Source organism: Gopherus evgoodei, chromosome 1 (genome assembly GCF_007399415.2).
Source record: "Gopherus evgoodei ecotype Sinaloan lineage chromosome 1, rGopEvg1_v1.p, whole genome shotgun sequence".
NCBI classification, from domain to species: Eukaryota; Metazoa; Chordata; order Testudines; family Testudinidae; genus Gopherus; species Gopherus evgoodei.
The window spans coordinates 225,344,599-225,364,027 of NC_044322.1; the positions used below are offsets into that span (position 1 = coordinate 225,344,599).

General features: G+C 46.4%; 1 protein-coding gene across 1 annotated transcript; it reads right to left on the bottom strand.

Annotated features, from left to right (window-relative positions):
* Positions 1-684: 684 nt before the first annotated feature.
* Positions 685-18,088, bottom strand: LOC115644512 (C->U-editing enzyme APOBEC-1-like). Its single transcript, XM_030548969.1, has 4 exons — positions 18,039-18,088; positions 17,359-17,759; positions 10,230-10,351; positions 685-809 (listed from the first exon to the last, which is right to left on the bottom strand). Exons 1-4 carry the CDS (start codon positions 18,086-18,088, stop codon positions 771-773), a joined length of 612 nt encoding a protein of 203 aa, XP_030404829.1. The 3' UTR covers positions 685-770.
* Positions 18,089-19,429: the final 1,341 nt, after the last annotated feature.

The following is a 19,429-nucleotide window of genomic DNA, read 5'->3' on the forward strand; positions in this document are numbered from 1 at the left end:
AGGAAAAATTCTCTCTGAAATACAAATCCATATAAAAATGATCTGCTTGTGAATTCCTGATGCAAACAGTTCGTTGCTTTGACTTGATAATGGTAGTTTCTCAAGGTGCAATAGATATGATTGAGACAAGGTAGGTGAGGTAATCTCTTTTACTGAACCCAACTTCTGCTGGTGAGAGAGATGAGCTTTTGAGCTACACAGAGCTCTTCTTCAGCTCACAGAGCTCTGTATAGCCTGAAAGCTTGTCCCTTCTACCAACATAAATTGGTCCAATAAAAGAGATTACCTCGTCCACCTTGTCTCAATCATATCCTGGGACCAGCATGGCTGCAACAACACTGCAAACATATATACTGTTGGATTGTCCTGATCACCGAGGTGGAAGGCACAGAGACATCTCCAACTGCAGGTACAAAGGGATCTGCTCCAGCCCCTGCCCTCTACTCAAAGGGCATGCAGGGCTGGTGAGGAGACTCAATCCCCCCATCCAGTGTGTCATGTATGGAGACCCAAGGTCCTGTTAAATACTGATTGGCTGCTTTTTCAGAACTTCTTGCTGGCTGCTTCTGAGTGGCTCCTTTTGCAGCCCTGCTGTCTGGCGATGATTGGCTGGTGTTTCAGGCTAGTAGGTCAATAGATGTGGGTGTGAGGCTGGCAAGTCAGGATTCTTATGTAAAGGCTGCCAGTCATTGGCTGCTGCACAGTACTCTTGCAAAAGCATTTGGCACTAGTTGTCTCACAGAACGAGATTGAAGGTGTGCTGCTGATACTCAGCAGTGTGCATGTCTTGCTAACAATGAAGGGAGACCCTGATGGGAAAAGAGAAAGCTGGGTATCAAAAATGAAAGGCCAAAAGCCAGTTGTTTTATCTTTAGCATCAATCAGAGGTTTAAAATTAAGTGTCTTTCACAGGAAAACACTCTTAACTCCTTCCAGCAGGAAGTGTCCCTCATAGGGTGACCAGATAGCGATTGCAAAAAATTGGGACAGGGGGTGGGGAGTAATAGGTTTTTATATAAGAAAAAGCCCCCCAAATCAGGACTGTCCCTATAAATTCAGGACATCTGGTCACCCTAGTGCCTCACAGCCCGTGAGATTGTAAGACAGATCAGTGATCACCTGCAATCATAGGGCTTACTGTGCATTATAACTCAGCTGTGGAAACAGAAACAGGGGTGATTTCAAGGCAGGCAAAACTCCCAGCTGTCTCCAAGCATGATAACGGCCTCATATTTTGCACTTTTATCTGAGACATATTTTCAACAGATGTGTTCAGAATTTCTTACTTAAAAACTCATATGCACCCAAGTGGACTTGTACAGCACTGAGAATGACATGAAGTGACTAAGATTTTCAAAAAACAGGTGCCTAAACTGAGATGCCTTCAAGTCCTAAATAATGATCTCAGAACCTCACTTTAGGTGCCCATTTTTGGAAATATTGGCACCTGTGTTGATTTTCCATTTTCTTAGCCCCCTGACTCTGAAAAACACTTAAGCACGTGCTTGACATTAAGCATGTGAGTAGCCCCACTGAAGGCAAAACCTCATAGTCCCAATTTACACTCCATGGAAGAGAATAGATTGTTTGTGGAGGAGGAGAATTGAGTTATGGTCATTTATTATTCACACTTGCTTGTTAGCCGGACACTTGGGGCCAAGGCCTGAAGTTCTTACTTAGTCTTCAGAGTTGTCTAGGGAAGGCATAAATGTGTATGTGTGTGTGTGTCCCATATCTTTTCCCCATAAAATCCTGAAAATATGTTTCTCTCTCTATATATATACATCTATACATACACACATAATGTATAATGTGTGTGTGAGAGAGATATGTGCATGTGTGTGTGTATTAACTCTTTTTTAAAGCTGTCCAATGACTTTCATACTATATATTCTGCAGCAATAGATCTAATACATTATTTAATACCAGGTATTAGCAAGTCTCAGCTAGTCGAAAAGCAAGGTGAGACTGTTAAACCAAAATGGTATGTTAGATTAACTGATCAGTTTAGACAACTGATATGGCATTTCTCTTCATGGAATTCACATTCACCTAGAATTAGCAGTTTGGGTTTTTGAGACCTGATGTCCTATATTCAAGATCCATCTTGAATCTGTCATACAAGCTAAATAAACATGGAGTTAGCTGGGACTGAAATGGAAGGTCCTGCATTTGCCTGGTCTTTGATCAGAAATTAAACAAATCAATTACAAAGTCCCCTCAAACTTACTCTTATTCTCCTTGTTTCTATCTGTCTAGGTGCATATATGCTCTCTCCCATCCCGAATGGATTTGAGAGCTGTATTAGGAAGAGAGCCTGAGACATAAGCCCTTGTAGCAGACCTGGTATGAGGCAGGATCTGCTCACAGAACCTGGCAAGAACAGGGCTGATATTGCAGAAATAGACATTCCTAAGTAGTGCTAGGCACAGAGTACTCATGCAAACACATCCCAATATCAAGTGGTACCAGAAGATCCCAGTATTAATGATGGTATAAAAACATTCCCCAGATAACAGGAACACACTGACCTCTCCCAAAAGGTAAGGTCAGGATGACAGTATGTAATAGAGATGTTTTGATCAAATCAATGTGTATAAGGTGATGGGTAGAATTGTAGAAGAGACCTCAGGAGATCATCTAGTCCAACCCCCTGCTTAAAGCAAGACCAATCCCAGATAGATTTTTACCCCAGGTCCCTAAATGGCCCCCTCAAGGATTAAACTCACAACCCTAAGTTTAGCAGGCTAAATGCTCAAACCACTGAGCTATCCGTCTCCCCCACTAACTAGCTACACCAGGGAGCGGTAACTATGTCAGAGGCAGTACTAACTGTTTGTATCAGGGTATAAAGATGTATTTCAGAGGGAGTATTTTTGTCTGGCCTAGGAAGGAATGGAAAGTCCCACCATTCACTGAGCTGGTCCATTGTTACAGGCATGCATGTATTAGTGGTCTGGTAGAGCCTGCAGGATACTAGTATCATGCTTTGTTGACAATAAACCTGGGCTACGTGCCTTCGTCCCTTGTGGTCATTGGGTGGTTCGCTCAAGGTCTGCTGTGCCGGCTGTCTATGCAGGACTGGGGTGGGACACAGCAGGAACACACAGACGCAGCCAAACATCCATCAACATCTAACCACACCGGTAACTCCCGACTACTAATCTGGTAAGTAAGCAAGCTGTCCTTTGTAGAAATCACAATCTAACATGACAGAAACCCATGAGCTAGGGAACCCTCTTAACCCCTCCCTGCAAATCTACATAGAGTATAATAAGGTATGAACACGCTGGGTTGCTAACAAAAGAATAATAATTTAAATTTTTATCAATTTTTAATAAAAGTTTTAAATTAAAAGGTAATAACTTGTTTATTTAAATGTTTAACCTTTTTATTATTTATTTTGTTTACTTTATTTTGTATAGTTATAAATATAATTCTTGTGCCATTTGTTTTAAATTGTAAGTTTGTCCTGTATGTCATGTATGTTGTCTTGTGTTGTATGTTCTGTGTGTCACATGACTATTTTAAAATTATTTTTATTTTGTTGCAACAAAAGTCAATTTTATACCTTTTTAAAAAAACGTATATGACATACAGGACAACCTTACAGTTAAAAACAAATGGCGCAAATTATATTTGTAAGTATCAAACCAACATATACAAGGTGATGGGTGATAACTAGCCATGCCGGGGGCAGTAACTAACTATGCCAGAGGCAGTATGTAACATTTTTCTATCAGGGTATAAAGATGTATGTCAGAGGGAGTATCTTTGTCCGGCCTAGGGAAGAACGGAAAGTCCTGCCATTCACTGAGCTGGTTTATTGTTACAGGCATACATGTATTAGTGGTCCGGTAGAGTCTGCAGGATACTAGTATCGTGCTGCATCGAAATAAACCTGGCTGGGTGCCTTTGTCCTTTAATGGATCTTGTGGTCATTGGGCAGTTTGCTCGAGGTCTGCTGTGCCAGCTGTCTGCGCAGGGCTGGGGCAGCACAGAAAGGGAACACACACACACACACGTAGACAAACATCTAACCACAAAAGCTTCATAATCATTGATGAGATTTTTTCCTTGGAACACCCTTGTCAGTTAGGAAAGCTCTATCCCCATTTTACAGATGGGGAGCTGCATCACACTAAGGATTAGGATACAAAGTGACCCACAAAGTCTGACTGTGTCAGGAACCAAACCCCTGTCTCCTGAGCTTCACTCTGCTCTTCTATTAATGTTACACCTTCCTTTATACTTACTGACGGCAAACAGAATAAGAACAACAGACCATCAAAAGACTCACTGTGATTTGCCCAGAATGTGTGAAACAATCAATTATTAGGGCAGGTAAGTTTTGAGTCTTGTATCCTTAGGGCATGATTGTGCAACTGGATGTGCCCAGGTAAACTTGGCCAAATGCTCAGACCCCACTGAAGTCAATGGCCCTGTCGTGAGGGACAATAAGGGTGTGATTCTCAGTTGTGCTAGCTTGGTGGAGTTACCTTAATATGACCGGTAAGCTGTAGACCAGGGGTGAAAACCTATGGCACGCATGCCAAAGGCGGCACACGAGCTGATTATCAGTGGCACTCACACTACCCAGATCCTGGCTACCAGTCCGGGGGGCTCTGCATTTTAACTGAATTTTAAATGAAGCTTCTTAAACATTTTAAAAATCCTATTTACTTTACATACAACAATAGTTTAGTTATATATTATAGACTTATAGAAAGAGACCTTCTAAAAATGTTAAAATGTATTACTGGCACGGAAAACCTTAAATTAAAGTGAGTAAATAAAGACTCTGCACATCACTTCTGAAAAGTTGCCAACCCCTGCTGTAGACACTTGAAACTGTATTCCCCAGGCTACACCAGAGTCAATTAATACAGATTCAGATGTGTTAGCCTGCAGTTGAACGGGGCTTGTCAATCATGCTAAGCTAACATGAATGAGCTAACACAGTTGCAAAACACCCCTTTCAGCCTGTCAAGAGAGGGCACAAGGGGCTCTCTGCAGGCATAGGGCTCTGCCCATGCTGATTGAGTTGCAGGATCTGGCTCTTAAAGGAAAAGGGACTAAGAGCAGGTTTACACAGCAGACAGGTTAATGCAGGAGGTGCTGTTTGTCTCCACGTGCAAAGCTTGGTTAACTCAGTTAATGTTCCTAGTCTGCATATCCCACCAGCACAGACCCCAAAGAGCAAAGGAATAAGCAGTTAAGTTATTTAATATCCTTTCTATATCTTGGGGGAGTGTACTGTAACCCCAGTGGCGGCTCCAGGCACCAGTGCTCCAAGCACATGTCTGCGGTGGCAAGCTGTGGGGGGCGGCCTGCCGGTCACTGTGAGGGCAGCAGTGAGACCGCCTTCGGCAGCATGCCTGCTGGAGGTCCGCCAGTCCCACGGATTCGGCGGCAAACTGACGGTGGGTACACCAAAGCCACAGGACCGGCGGACCTCCCACAGGTGCACAGCTGAATCTGCAGGACCGGGGACCTCCCGCAGGTGTGGCAACGAAGGCAGCCTGCCCACAGTGCTTGGGTGTCAAAAAAACTAGATCCGCCCCGTGTAACCCCCATATTCCTCATTTTCATATAATCGTGATCTTACATATAAAGCATGCCTTGTAAGGTATCGGGGGAAAGGTTATGATCTGCAAATTACCCAACTGACAAGAGGGGTTGTGTTTTCCCCCAAGCTGATGAGACACAGAAAGCAGTTATGGGAAAGTTGCTGGGAAAAGGTGCATCTGACCAAAGGATAAACACACTTGGCCTAGAGAGCACAGATCACAGCCCTCTGGGGGCAGGGAAGGCCTGAGTGCTGGGAGGGGAAAACACAGGGTAACCCCAAAAGGGGAGCTGGGTTTTCTACATAGGTACAGTCCTGGGGTTGGGAGACCACTCCCCAAAGGGCCAGCCACTGTGCAGGATCCCCCTGGACCCTTATCTTGCCAGAAACATGATTAAATTAAGAGCCCACACAGAAGGGAACACAAGAGGGAAAGAAAAGCCAGTGACTGATTACATGGGAGTCAAAGGATACCATGGGTAAAGAACAAACTAACTTCAAACTATATTATCTGAACAGAGGACGTGGTATCATAAAGATATTGTGAACACACAACTGTGACAAAAATTTTGGCATTAATGTTAAGTTTTGGGGATAAGAATTTTGACACAGATGTTAAACCTTATGATAATGCTACTTACTCTTGCAGTAAACTAAGGGGGGGAGGTGTGACATTCTATACCTCGGGGTAACATGCTGTAACCCCCATATTCCTCATTTTCATATAATCATGATCTTACATATAAAGCATCCCTTGTAAGGTATCAGCGGAAAGGTTATGATCTGCTGAAAGTCATTTCTCTATCCATATAAGTGTATCATTAATGCATATGAAGTTATGAGAATCGTGTTTTATGGTGATCACTAAAACATCCTGTAAGTTGGGGAGTCAGCCAGATATTAGCTCCCTAGAGGCAACAGCAAGGAAAGTAACCAACGCCCAGGCGGGGTGTCAATCAACCCATCAACAGCCTTTGTCCAGCAAGGGAGCTACAACGCAATGACTCACCTGCATGAGGCCACATCAGGAAAATTGCTCAGCCTTGCTTGGAGAGACTCAGTAATGCTCACCTGACTCTGAAAGGGGTGGAGGTCAAAGCCAGGAGGTAGGAAAGGACATGATAAAAGGAAGAGATGTTTGCCAAGCTCTTCCTCTCTCTTCCACCTACATACCACACCAAGTGACTGAAGCGCTGATCAAAGGGGAGAGCCTGGCTGAAGAGCAACCAGCTGGCCTTGAAGGGCATTGAAAGTGTTAAGATCAGCTTATAATGCATTTTGCTTTTATTTCATTTGACCAAATCTGACTTGTTATCACTTAAAATCTATCTCTGTAGTTAATAAACCTGTTTGTTTGTTCTACCTGAAGCAGTGTGTTTGGTTTGAAGCATGTCAGAGGCTCCCCTTGGGATAACAAGCCTGGTATATATCAGTTTCTTTGTTAAATTGACAAACTCATACAAGCTTGCAGCGTCCAGTGGGCATAACTGGACTCTGCAAGATGGAGGTTCCTAGGGTTGTGTCTGGAACTGAAGATATTGGCAAGTGTCATTTGTTGCGAGCAGCTTACATGCCAGAGGCTGTGCATGAACAACCCAGGAGTGGGGGTTCTCACAGCAGAGCAGGGTAAGGCTGGTTCCCAGAGTCAAGGATTGGAGTGGCCTAGCAGATCACCGGTCCAGATAACATCAGAGGGGAACGTCACAACTCCACTCACCAGTTACCTGTATCAAACTCCACTTCCTCCCATCCTCCACAGTGCACATATCCCCACCCTCATCCTGAACAGGCCAAACTCTGAGCACTTCCTGTGAACAAACTTGGGGTGGAGGACACAGTTACATTAGTCTGATAAGGGCTAGAAAAAGGCTCTTGTCTAATACTTGATGTTTATATCACTCACAGGTAATTCTGAAGAATTATATTCATGACAGATAATACTGATATGGAATAGAGCAAAATAGGGACAACTGGAGTGGTTCATGGGATGGCTGGTGGAGTGGAGCAGCTGGTGGAGCGAAGCAGCTTGTGGGGTGGTTGGAGCAGCCTACGGAACAGCGAGTGGAGCAGAGTGGAGCAGTTTGTGGGGATGACTGGAGGAGTGGAGTGGAGTGGAGCAGAGCAGAGCGGCTGCTGGAGCAGAGCCATTCGTGGTGAAGGCTGCAGCAGATCTCCATGGAGAGGCGGGGCAGTTGGCCTTGGCCCACGTAAGGTGCCCCTTAACACCCCATATTTCCCCCTCCCCAATTCCACCCAGGTCAGGAGAGTAAAACTCTGCAGATAAACTTTTGAACTCTGGGGCAGCATTGACCAGAGACAGAGACTTTTGGGTTGTTGAACTTTGGAGTGATTTGGACTTAAGACCCTGAGGGGTAAAGGACATTGCCAAACTTACTTGGAGGTGGGTCTTTTGCTCATGGTTTGTGTTATGAATCCTGTTTGTGGTGTTTCCCCAATGTAATGCTGCATTTTTCCATCCTTTATTAAAAAGATTTTGCTACACTCAGACTCTGTGCTTGCGAGAGGGGAAGTATTGCCTCCTAGAGGCGCCCGGGGAGATGGTATGTAATTGTCCCAGGTCACTGGGTGGGGGCTTAAGCTGGTTTTGCATTGTGTTATTGAAACAAAACCCCTGGATACTGAACTCAGTCCTTGTTGCTGCCAACTCAGAGGGGCAGAAGGGTTACACATAGACTGTTACAAATTTTCTTGACAAAGCTACTTGGGAGAGGGCTAGCTCAGTGCTTTGAGCATTAGCCTGCTAAATCTAAAATTGTGAGTTCAGTCCTTGAGGGGGCCACTTAGGGAACTGGGGTTTGAAAAAAACAAAAACACCTCTTTGGGAATTTGTCCTGCTTTGAGCAGGGGTTGGACTAGATGATCTTCTGAGGTCCCTTCCAACCCTGATATTCTATGATAAGTAGGAAAAAATGAATAGGTAACAAGTCAGCTACTGGGTTTCACTCTTCTACAGCAAAGATTTGTCAGGTAGTAATTTCAGAAGCATACAGAGGACAGCCATTTCTTAGTGCTGCATTCATAAGTGGCCATAGAGACTGTAATAAATCATTGAGAGATAAGGCTGGGGGGCTTATCCTCTGAGCCATTTGAGACTGCCCATAAATATATTAAGCTTGAATTATATGAACTTGCTACAACAATGATATCCTAGATGCTGTGCCTTCTTTTAGGCTGCCTCTCATGCCAGGAATGCCCTTTCTGAGCTGCTCCACAATGCTACTGTCTCCTCTGCATTCAGAGTGCTCCTGAACACCCAACTCTACCAGCTAAGTCAGCAACGGTCCAAATGGTGGGTATGTAGCAGCAGGCCCTGAATAACTACACACATCCAACACTGTGCACACAGACACAGAGGAACTGGAACACTGAGCTCAGGAAGCAATAAGCAGGAAGGCATCTCTCTCTTTCTCCCTCTCTCACACACACACATTGCTGTAAACTGGTTTAGTGCCACTGAAGTCAGTAGAGTTCTTATATTACTTAACAGAAACCCTAAAACATTATCCCCAGTTGCATTCTCAACTATTGTTTTCCCTAGACATGATCAGTCACCACCCTGACCTCTTTTACACTGTACTTCTTTCTCCTGCCTTTCACCGGTTGGCTTGGCTTGTCTCTTTTGCTTGTCTGTGGGAAAAGAATGCTGTCTTCTTACATTTTGTGCAGTGCCCAGCACACTGGCAGTGCAACTGGGAGCGAATAAGTGAACAGAATAATAATAGAAGCAATGGTACAGAGGGAGACTTTAACCTAAGGGATGGGGTGTAGTTTGCTGTGACTATGGCATGATCAGGGGATGCCAGTATCTCCTTTAACTCTGCACTTTCTGGGTTCTTTGATTATGTACAGACCATGTGCCACACCCACAGTGGATGTAAATTGGTGTAGATTGTCACTGTCCGTACTCCCCTGCTCAGACTGTGTTTCCAGCTATATAGCAGAGGGGGAGAGTTCGCTCCTGATACTCCCTCCTACCAGCAAGTGGGTGGAGAGAGACCAGTGGGCAAGGAGTGAGAGGCAGGGTGACTGGATTGAGTGGCAGGCTGGGCACATGGGGCAGTAACCTCTTCCATGAGAAGGTGTGAAATAACTTACCCACTCCCTAGAGCAAGGTGGGAATGCAATTAATTCTCTGGGCTCCCCATGAGCAGAGTGTGACATTCCAGTTCTACTGGGCTGCCTTGCCTCTCCTGTTTAGGAACTGACCTTGTATAATGGAGGCCCCAGTCCTGATTGGAGCCCTGCGTGGTCCTGCTGCTAATATCAGGCTCTGTGCACACTACAGCTTACATCAGTATAAGTTATGTTGCCCAGGGGTGTGAATAGCCCCCCCACCCGACATCATACTGATTTAAGTGCTGCTATGGACAGTGTTATGTCCACAGAGCTTCTCCCGCTGACATTGCCGCTACCACCACTCGCGGGGACTGGAATGGTTAAATTGACAGGGGAGCTCTCTCCCCTTTGGCTTAGAGCATCTGCACTAGCACTGCTACATAGGCACAGCTGTATTGCTGTAAGCTCTGTGGTGTAGACATAGCCTCAGTGGAGATGCCCACAGTTGGGTCACTCAAACTTAACTCTCATATGATTTAGGATTGTTGTTGGATCCAACATTTTCTCCAAAATGTCTACTCACCCAAAGGATACACTGGAGTTCTAGACAATAGAAAGTGATCTGCAGAGAGAGCACCAAGGGGCAATAATCGTCTCCTTCTCCATTTTGATGGACAACAAATGTTCTCCAGCAGTATCTGTAATCTGAGGAAATAAATATCTCATCATGCCTGTTGAGGGACACTTCCAGGGGACCAATGAGCCCCTCCTTGCTCAGTCAGAGATCAGTAAACATCAAGGCAGAATCTGAACTCAGTGTTGACCAGAAGGTCTAAGTTGTCAATTAGTAATCAGTCACATTGTTCATGTAAGCTGTGATATCTTCCAAGTCAGGGTGCAACAGGTTGGTTACCCGCTCCTGCCCTGAGGTGTTTAAAAAGCAGCCTGGCAGGGCTTGAAAGCCCAGCTCTAAAAGCTGGGCTGATTGGGGAAGTGGCTGCAGCTGGACCATGCCCCAATCAAGCCACAACTGGTCTGTATAAAAAGGCTATGAGCCAGAAGCCCCTCAGTCTCCTGCTGTCTGTAGAGGGAGAAGAGCCTGGTTGTAGGGAACTAGACAAAGTACCTAGAGTGGAGTAGGGCTGGGGAAAGGCAGAGGAGCTGGAGAGCTCCTTCCTGGAAAGCCCCAGGCTGCGGCCTAGCATTAGACCAAGAGGTACTGGGGGGCTGAATGGGGCAGCCTGGGGTAGGCAAAGGCAGCAGCAGCAGGTCCAAACCCCTTTGCCAGTGATGAGTGGCTGATACTGCAGTCTGCCCCAGTGAACGGGGGCTAGACAGAGACTGGGCAGTAGCCAATACTGAGGCAAAGTGGGGATAGTGGGGTGGGGGTTCCCCTGGGAGGAGGAGACCCAGTTAAAGGGGCACCGGGGTCCTGGGAGTTTCAGCAAAAAACTGTGCAAGCCCCTCATTCATCATCAGGCTGAGAGAATAGCAGTTACATCCCGGAAAAGGCCCAGTTTGGGTTGTTCCACATACTCCTCTGTCATTGCCATTTACAAGATGAGGAGGGAATGGGGAGAGGACGGATGTGCTTGGGGTTGTTTGCTGGAGCCAAAGAGGATGTGCACATGCTGCCCCACTGCTCTGCAGAGTGGACAGAAGGAGCTGGGATAATAGGCAGCGGTGCTGCTCTTGTGGCTAGGTTAGGGAGAGGAAAGAAAAGCAGGCAGAAGGGAGATTTGCTGATGCACCTCCAAACGCCTCCCTGCTATCAGCTTGCCAAGGAGCCCTTTGCTGCAGGGAGGGGGTTGCTTGGGGGCTTACGTTGTCACGCCCCAGGCCTGCTCTGCACACCTCACTATCCCACAGGAATGCGGCAGGCCAGATATCCACCACACTGGTCTTGGTCAGTTTACTTGTTTGCCCCCTGCTGTGATGCAGCTTGAGGCAGCAGGGGAGACAGCAGAGAGGTGCAGAGGTGTGGGCATGCTGTCAGCCTGGCAGTGTGCCATGCCGCTGCATCTGGCATCCTGGGCAAGGGCGGAGAGACCCTCTGCACTCCTGCCATGCTTAGGTCTCTTCACTCAGATTGCCAACAAGGGCATGACACTGGGTGCTTGTCCTGTCCACCCACCACCACCAACTCATGTCACACAACCCACTCACAGAGAGTGGCTATTGCTAGGAACTCAGCAGTGTCTGTGACTGTTTAGTTTTCAGTCCTGTTAACAAGTGGCTGCTGCTGACTTTCTGGCTTTTCAGCTCTGTTCATAGAACTGTTCTGATTGGCTCCTTGCTGACCTGAACTTTTGGTCACTACAGCCCAGGAACTGAACTGGAACTGCTGCCCTATAGATTAAAGGTTCCATGTTCCATTCCCCGACTCCCTCCACCCAGCCAGCCTCCCTGGCCTGGAATTGGATTGGAAATGGTGCCCTATAAGTTAAAGGCTGCATATGCCATTCTCTGACACCCCTGAGCCATCCAGTCCCCAGTTATAGCAAAGGCCTTGTCTATAGGGTTGCCAACTTTCTAATCACACAAAACCAAACATCCCTGCCCCACCCCTCCCCTTCTCCAAGGCTCCAACCCCACTCGCTCTATCCCCACTCCCTCTGTTGCTCGCTCTCCCCCACCCTCGCTCACTTTCACTGGGCTGGGGCTGGAGGTTGGGGTATGGGAGAGAGGGTTCAGGGTGTGGGGTCCCAGTGGCATTTACTGCAGCTCCCAGGAAACTGCTGCCAGGTCCCTGCAGCCGCTATATGCATGGTCAGCCAGGGAGGCTCTGGGTGCTGCCCTTGTGCCTGCAGGCACCACCCCTGCAACTCCCACTGGTCACAGTTCCCGGCCAATAGAAACTGTGGAGCCGGCACTCGGGCGAGGGCACCATGGGAAACCTCCCTGGCCACCCATGCACCTAGGAGCTACAGAGACCCGGCATTCGTTTCTGGGAATCATGCAGAATCAGGTCAGGTGGGGAGCCTGCCTTGGCCTGGGACTCTGCTGTGCCGCCAACCAGACTTTTAATGACCCAGTCGGCACTGCCACCAGAGTCCTTTTTTGACTGGTCGTTCTGGTTAAAAACGGGACACCTGGCAAGCCTACTTGTCTAGACTGGGATAAAAGTTGTGACAATGGAATGTGTCTGCTAATATGTGCTCAGTAACATGTTCTAAAAGTCTAGACTCATAGACTCAGACTCTAGGACTGGAAGGGACCTCGAGAGGTCATCGAGTCCAGTCCCCTGCCCTCATGGCAGGACCAAATACTGTCTAGACCATCCCTAATAGACATTTATCTAACCTACTCTTAAATATCTCCAGCGATGGAGATTCCACAACTTCCCTAGGCAATCTATTCCAGTGTTTGACTACCCTGACAGTTAGGAACTTTTTCCTAATGTCCAACCTAAATCTCCCTTGCTGCAGTTTAAGCCCATTGCTTCTTGTTCTATCATTGGAGGCTAAGGTGAACAAGTTTTCTCCCTCCTCGTGATGACACCCTTTTAGATACCTGAAAACTGATATCAGGTCCCCTCTCAGTCTTCTCTTTTCCAAACTAAACAAACCCAATTCCTTCAGCCTTCCTTCATAGGTCATGTTCTCAAGACCTTTAATCATTCTTGTTGCTCTTCTCTGGACCCTCTCCAATTTCTCCACATCTTTCTTGAAATGCGGTGCCCAGAACTGGACACAGTACTCCAGTTGAGGCCTAACCAGCGCAGAGTAAAGCGGAAGAATGACTTCTCGTGTCTTGTTTACAACACACCTGTTAATGCATCCCAGAATCATGTTTGCTTTTTTTGCAACAGTATCACACTGTTGACTCATATTAAGCTTGTGGTCCACTATGACCCCTAGATCTCTTTCTGCCATACTCCTTCCTAGACAGTCTCTTCCCATTCTGTATGTGTGAAACTGATTGTTCCTTCCTAAGTGGAGCACTTTGCATTTATCTTTATTGAACTTCATCCTGTTTACCTCAGACCATTTCTCCAATTTGTCCAGATGGTTTTGAATTTTGACCCTGTCCTCCAGAGCAGTTGCAATCCCTCCCAGTTTGGTATCATCCGCAAACTTAATAAGCGTACTTTCTATGCCAACATCTAAATCGTTGATGAAGATATTGAACAGAACCGGTCCCAAAACAGACCCCTGCAGAACCCCACTTGTTATACCTTTCCAGCAGGATTGGGAGCCATTAACAACTACTCTCTGAGTACGGTTATCCAGCCAGTTATGCACCCACCTTATAGTAGCCCCATCTAAATTGTACTTTCCTAGCTTATCTATAAGAATATCATGCCAAACTGTATCAAATGCCTTACTAAAGTCTAGGTATATCACATCCACCGCTTCTCCCTTATCCACAAGGCTCGTTATCCTATCAAAGAACGCTATCAGATTAGTTTGACATGATTTGTTCTTTACAAATCCATGCTGGCTGTTCCCTATCACCTTACCACCTTCCAAGTGTTTGCAGATGATTTCTTTGATTACCTGCTCCATTATCTTCCCTGGCACAGAAGTTAAACTAACTGGTCTGTAGTTTCCTGGGTTGTTTTTATTTCCCTTTTTATAGATGGGCACTATATTTGCCCCCTTCCAGTCTTCTGGAATCTCCCCCGTCTCCCATGATTTCCCAAAGATAATAGCCAGAGGCTCAGATACCTCCTCTATTAACTCCTTGAGTATTCTAGGATGCATTTCATCAGGCCCTGGTGACTTGCAGGCATCTAACTTTTCTAAGTGATTTTTTACTTGCTCTTTCCTTATTTTCTCTTCTAAACCTACCCTCTTCCCGTAAGCATTCACTATACTAGACATTCCTTCAGACTTCTCAGTGAAGACCGAAACAAAGAAGTCATTAAGCATCTCTGCCATTTCCAAGTCTCCCGTTACTGTTACCCCCTCCTCATTGCGCAGTGGGCCTACCCTGTCCTTAGTCTTCCTCTTGCTTCTAATGTATTGATAAAAAGTCTTCTTGTTTCCCTTTATTCCCATAGCTAGTTTGAGTTCATTTTGTGCCTTTGCTTTTCTAATCTTGCCTCTGCATTCCTGTGTTATTTGCCTATATTCATCCTTCGTGATCTGACCTAGTTTCCATTTTTTATATGCCGCCTTTTTATTTTGTAGGTCACGCAAGATCTCAAGGGTAAGCCAAGGTGGTCTTTTGCCACATTTTCTATCTTTCCTAACCATCGGAATAACTTGCTTCTGGGCCCTTAATAGCGTCCCTTTGAAAAACTGCCAACTTTCCTCAGTTGTTTTTCCCCTCAGTCTTAATTCCCATGGGACCTTGCCTATCAGCTCTCTAAGCTTACCAAAATCCGCCTTCCTGAAATCCATTGTCTCTATTCTGCTGTACTCCTTTCTACCCTTCCTTAGAATTGCAAATTCTATGATTTCATGATCACTTTCACCCAAGCTTCCTTCTACTTTTAAATTCTCAACAAGTTCCTCCCTGTTGGTTAAAATCAAGTCTAGAACAGCTTCCCCCCTAGTAGCTTTTTCAACTTTCTGAAATAAAAAGTTGTCTGCAATGCAGTCCAGGAACTTATTGGATAGTCTGTGTCCCGCGGTGTTATTTTCCCAACATATATCTGGATAGTTGAAGTCCCCCATCACCACCAAATCTTGGGCTTTGGATGATTTTGTTAGTTGTTTGAAAAAAGCCTCATCCACCTCTTCCGCCTGATTAGGTGGCCTGTAGTAGACTTCCAGCACGACATCACCTGTGTTTTTTACCCCTTTTAGCCTAACCCAGAGACTCTCCACCCTTCCGTCTCCTATGTCCATCTCCACCTCAGTCCAAGTGTGTACATTTTTAATATATAAGGCAACACCTCCTCCCTTTTTCCCCTGTCTATCCTTCCTGAGCAAACTATACCCATCCACACCAACATTCCAGTTGTGTGTATTATCCCACCAAGTTTCAGTAATGCCAATAATGTTATAGTTGTATTTATTTATTAGCACTTCCAGTTCTTCCTGCTTATTACCCATACTTCTTGCATTTGTATAAAGGCATCTAAGATACTGGTTTGATCTTGCCTCCCAGCTTCGCCCTGACCCTTCTTCCTCTCTGCCATTATAGCCCGTGCTCCCTCCTGTTTCCAACCCATCTCCCAGGTCTTGTTCCCCACTTACCTGTGGGCTTTGCTCACCTGTCCCCGTCGAACCTAGTTTAAAGCCCTCCTTACTAGGTTAGCCAGTCTGTGCGCAAATAAGGCCTTTCCCCGCTTCGAAAGGTGAACGCCATCTGTTCCTAGCAGTCCTTCCTCAAATAGCATCCCGTGGTCGAGGAAGCCAAAGCCCTACTGGCGACACCATCTTCGCAGCCAGGCATTCACCTCCACAATGCATCTGTTTCTGCCCAGACCCCTACCTTCAACAGGAAGAATCGAAGAGAATACCACCTGCGCTCCAAACTCCTTAACCCGTACTCCCAGAGCCCTGTAGTCACTCTTGATCTGCTCAGCGTCACACCTCGCAGTATCATTTGTGCCCACATGGATGAGTAGCATGGGATAGTAGTCAGAAGGCCGGATAATTCTCAGCAAAGCCTCTGTAACATCTTGGATACGGGCCCCTGGCAGGCAGCATACCTCCCGGGATGAATGGTCAGGGCGACAGATGGGTGTCTCCATCCCCCTCAGCAGAGAGTCTCCAACCACCACTACCCTACGTTTCTTATCAGTGGTGGCAGCAGACCTCCCAGCCTTAGGGGTACGAGGCTTCACCCCCTTCACTGTTGGGGGTGATTTCTTCTCTCCTGTATCAAGAAGAGCATAACAGTTATCTTTTACCACAACAGGAGGGTTCGCAGCAGCGGTGGAGCACTGCCTGCTGCTAGAAGTAACCAGCTGGCTGTGTCCACCCTGAGCCTCCTCCTCCACTGGTGTGTCAGATACACCCTGAGGCATCTCCTCCTCCACTGGTGTGTCGGTAGTCCTGTCAACTGGGACAGCACCATCAGCTGTCTCCACATGGATACTGTCCAGGAATTGCTCATGGACATAGATGTTCCTCAGCCTGGCCACCTCCTCCTGTAGCTCTCCCACCTGCTGCCTGAGAGATTCCACCAGCAGGCACCTTTCACATTGGATGCCACCCCCAGCCTGGATATCAGTAAGCGGAAATTGCAAATTACAGTCTTTGCAAGCCCACACCAGAATCTGGGTAAAAGCATCCATGCTTTGGTGCTCTGTCTGGCTACAGGCGCAGGTGGAGGAGACAGAAGCAGTGCTGGCACAGGTGTTGCGGGTCCTCCTCACCATTGTAAGCCTCCCTCTGTTAAACTCTCGCAAATTCCCGTCTACAGTTCCCTGTCCGCTCCTCTCTGCTGTAAACAGAAAGGTTTTTGATGTGGCTCAGGTTATGGGTTCAGGGGACCAAAGGGTCACAAATGAGACCAACAAGGGACCCCCCCTCCCTTCCTACTCCCCTTCCAAACTCCCTTGCAAAACTCCCTGTTAGCAGCTCCTGTTCGCTAAAGTCTAGTGTAGCCACAGCAATGTACACTTTAACACGTGGAAAACTGGTCAACACCTTGGCTCTCTCCTAGACCTCATCTGGACCAGATTAGCACAGGTTAAAGGCTTGTCTTTTCTGCACTAGGCTTTTCAAATGTGTTAGCACCTGTCAGCTAACTTATTCTATCATCACGCCTTTGATCCTAGCCTAGACAGGGCCAAAGCATGGTTAGGATACCTGGCAGGTTCATGATGTATAGGGCTACTCCACTCTCCATCAGATTCCTGAGGCCTTGTCGGTTGCGTTCATCCATATGCCTAAAAAGCCACGCTGCTTTTGTCTTCAGAGTCACACTGGGGTGTGCCCTCAGGAACTCCACTATGCTCTGGCAGCATTTCCCACAGGGGCTCCAGGACAGGAACCAGGTGATAGAGCAGTGCACTGATGGCCTGAACTTTAACTTCTTGAAGTCATGTTCCAGACAGTTGATTTCGGCGTGCTGAGTTGGGGTGTTTCGACACCAGTGCCTCCAGAACTTGGTACTTCTGCCCCACCTGATTTCGTAGAGCAGGTACGTCACTCTTGGACATATACCTGGGATGTAATTCACTTTAAAATCATTTGGTTGTATCTTCCACCTGAAACACAAATGTTATGATGAGCACAGATGTCTTTTACTGCCCCCTTTTCATCCTGTGTATTATATGCAAAGCCCTCATAATTCTCAAGTGCTCTACATCCCAGAAAAACCCAAAACACTCTCCAGGCTGCATACACAGGTATCACTCTCTGGAAGGAAATAATAGATACAAAATCCAATTGAAACTGGAAAGAATTTTAGCAGAGTTGGAATCTAATGAGCTCAATCTGGAATTAGACAAAGACACCTGAAGGATCCTTGTCATGTACTTCTGTACCAGCTATGGACTGGCTGCAAAGCTGGCTTATACACATCAGGTGTGATCATCATAGAATCCTTTAACACTCTGCTAGGGATGGCTGAAGTTCATTTTAAATAAGATATTTTCAAGCACAGTGCCACCTAGCGGCTGAACAGTATAATACGGTTTAGCCTTCCATTACGATTTTTCTGTAGTGCCCCCTACTGAATCACCCACACCCCTCCTGTAGCATAGCACCCTAGGATCAACCTGGGGCATTGGGGTCAGTGCTGGTTCAGAAGGGAGAGCACTCACTGTGGTACTGGGAACTGTACCTTTAATTGTGTTTAACTTTCCAGACAGGAATTCAGGGGGTGACGTCGGAGTGGCAATAGCGAATACTCTGTTACATAGCTGCAGTTGAGGAGCTATGTCACTGAATAAAGAGGATCTCTTTCATGCACATTAGGTCTCAAGGGATTAGTGAACACCACATGGTATCAGGAGTAAATAGAAATTACAAAAAGAACCTGGTGGAAGAATGGAACAGCTGAAAGTTCCACCAGAGCTGAAAGTCTCTGGAAAGGAGGAAGACAACTGGAAGAGCTCTTCTTGACTTGCTGCTCATAAACAGGGAAAAATTAGTAGGAGAAGCAAAAGTGGATGGGAACCTGGGAGGCAGTGACCATGGGATGGTCGAGTTCAGGATCCTGACACAAGGAAGAAAGGAGAGCAGCAGAATATGGACCCTGGACTTCAGAAAATTAGACTTTGACTCCCTCAGGGAACTGATGGGCAGGATCCCCTGGGAGAATAACATGAGGGGGAAAGGAGTCCAGGAAAGCTGGCTGTATTTTAAAAAAGCCTTATTGAGGTTGCAGGAACAAACCATCCTGATGTGTAGAAAGAATAGTAAATACGGCAGGCAACCAACATGGCTTAACAGTGAAATCCTTGCTGATCTTAAACACAAAAAAGAAGCTTACAAGAAGTGGAAGCTTGGACAAATGACCAGGGAGGAGTATACAAATATTGCTCCGGCATACAGGAGTGAAATCAGGAAGGCCAAATCCCAATTGGAGTTGCAACTAGCAAGGGATCTTAAGAGTAACAAGAAGGGTTTCTTCAGGTATGTCAGCAACAAGAAGGTGGTCAGGGGAAGTGTGAGCCCCTTACTGAATGAGGGAGGAAAGCTAGTGACAGAGGATGTGGAAAAAGCTAATGTACTCAATGCTTTTTTCACCTCTGTCTTCAAGAACAGGGTCAGCTCCCAGACTACTGTACTGGGCAGCACAGCATGGGGAGAAGGTGACCAACTCTCTGTGGAGAAAGAATTGGTTCAGGGTTATTTAGAAAAGCTGGACGAGCACAAGTCCATGGTCCGGATGCGCTGCATCCGAGAGTGCTAAAGGAGTTGGTGGATGTGA

Bases quoted from the DNA above. Each gene is read 5' to 3' on its own strand.
- LOC115644512 (XM_030548969.1), bottom strand. From the start codon at position 18,088: ATGATCACACCTGATGTGTATAAGCCAGCTTTGCAGCCAGTCCATAGC. The intron at 10,352-17,358 runs GTATCCTAACCA...TTATTTCCTCAG, and splicing joins ATACATCATGAACCTGCCAG to ATTACAGATACTGCTGGAGA. The intron at 810-10,229 runs GTGAGTAGACAT...TTTTCCCATCAG, and splicing joins AACTCCAGTGTATCCTTTGG to GGTCTCCCTTCATTGTTAGC.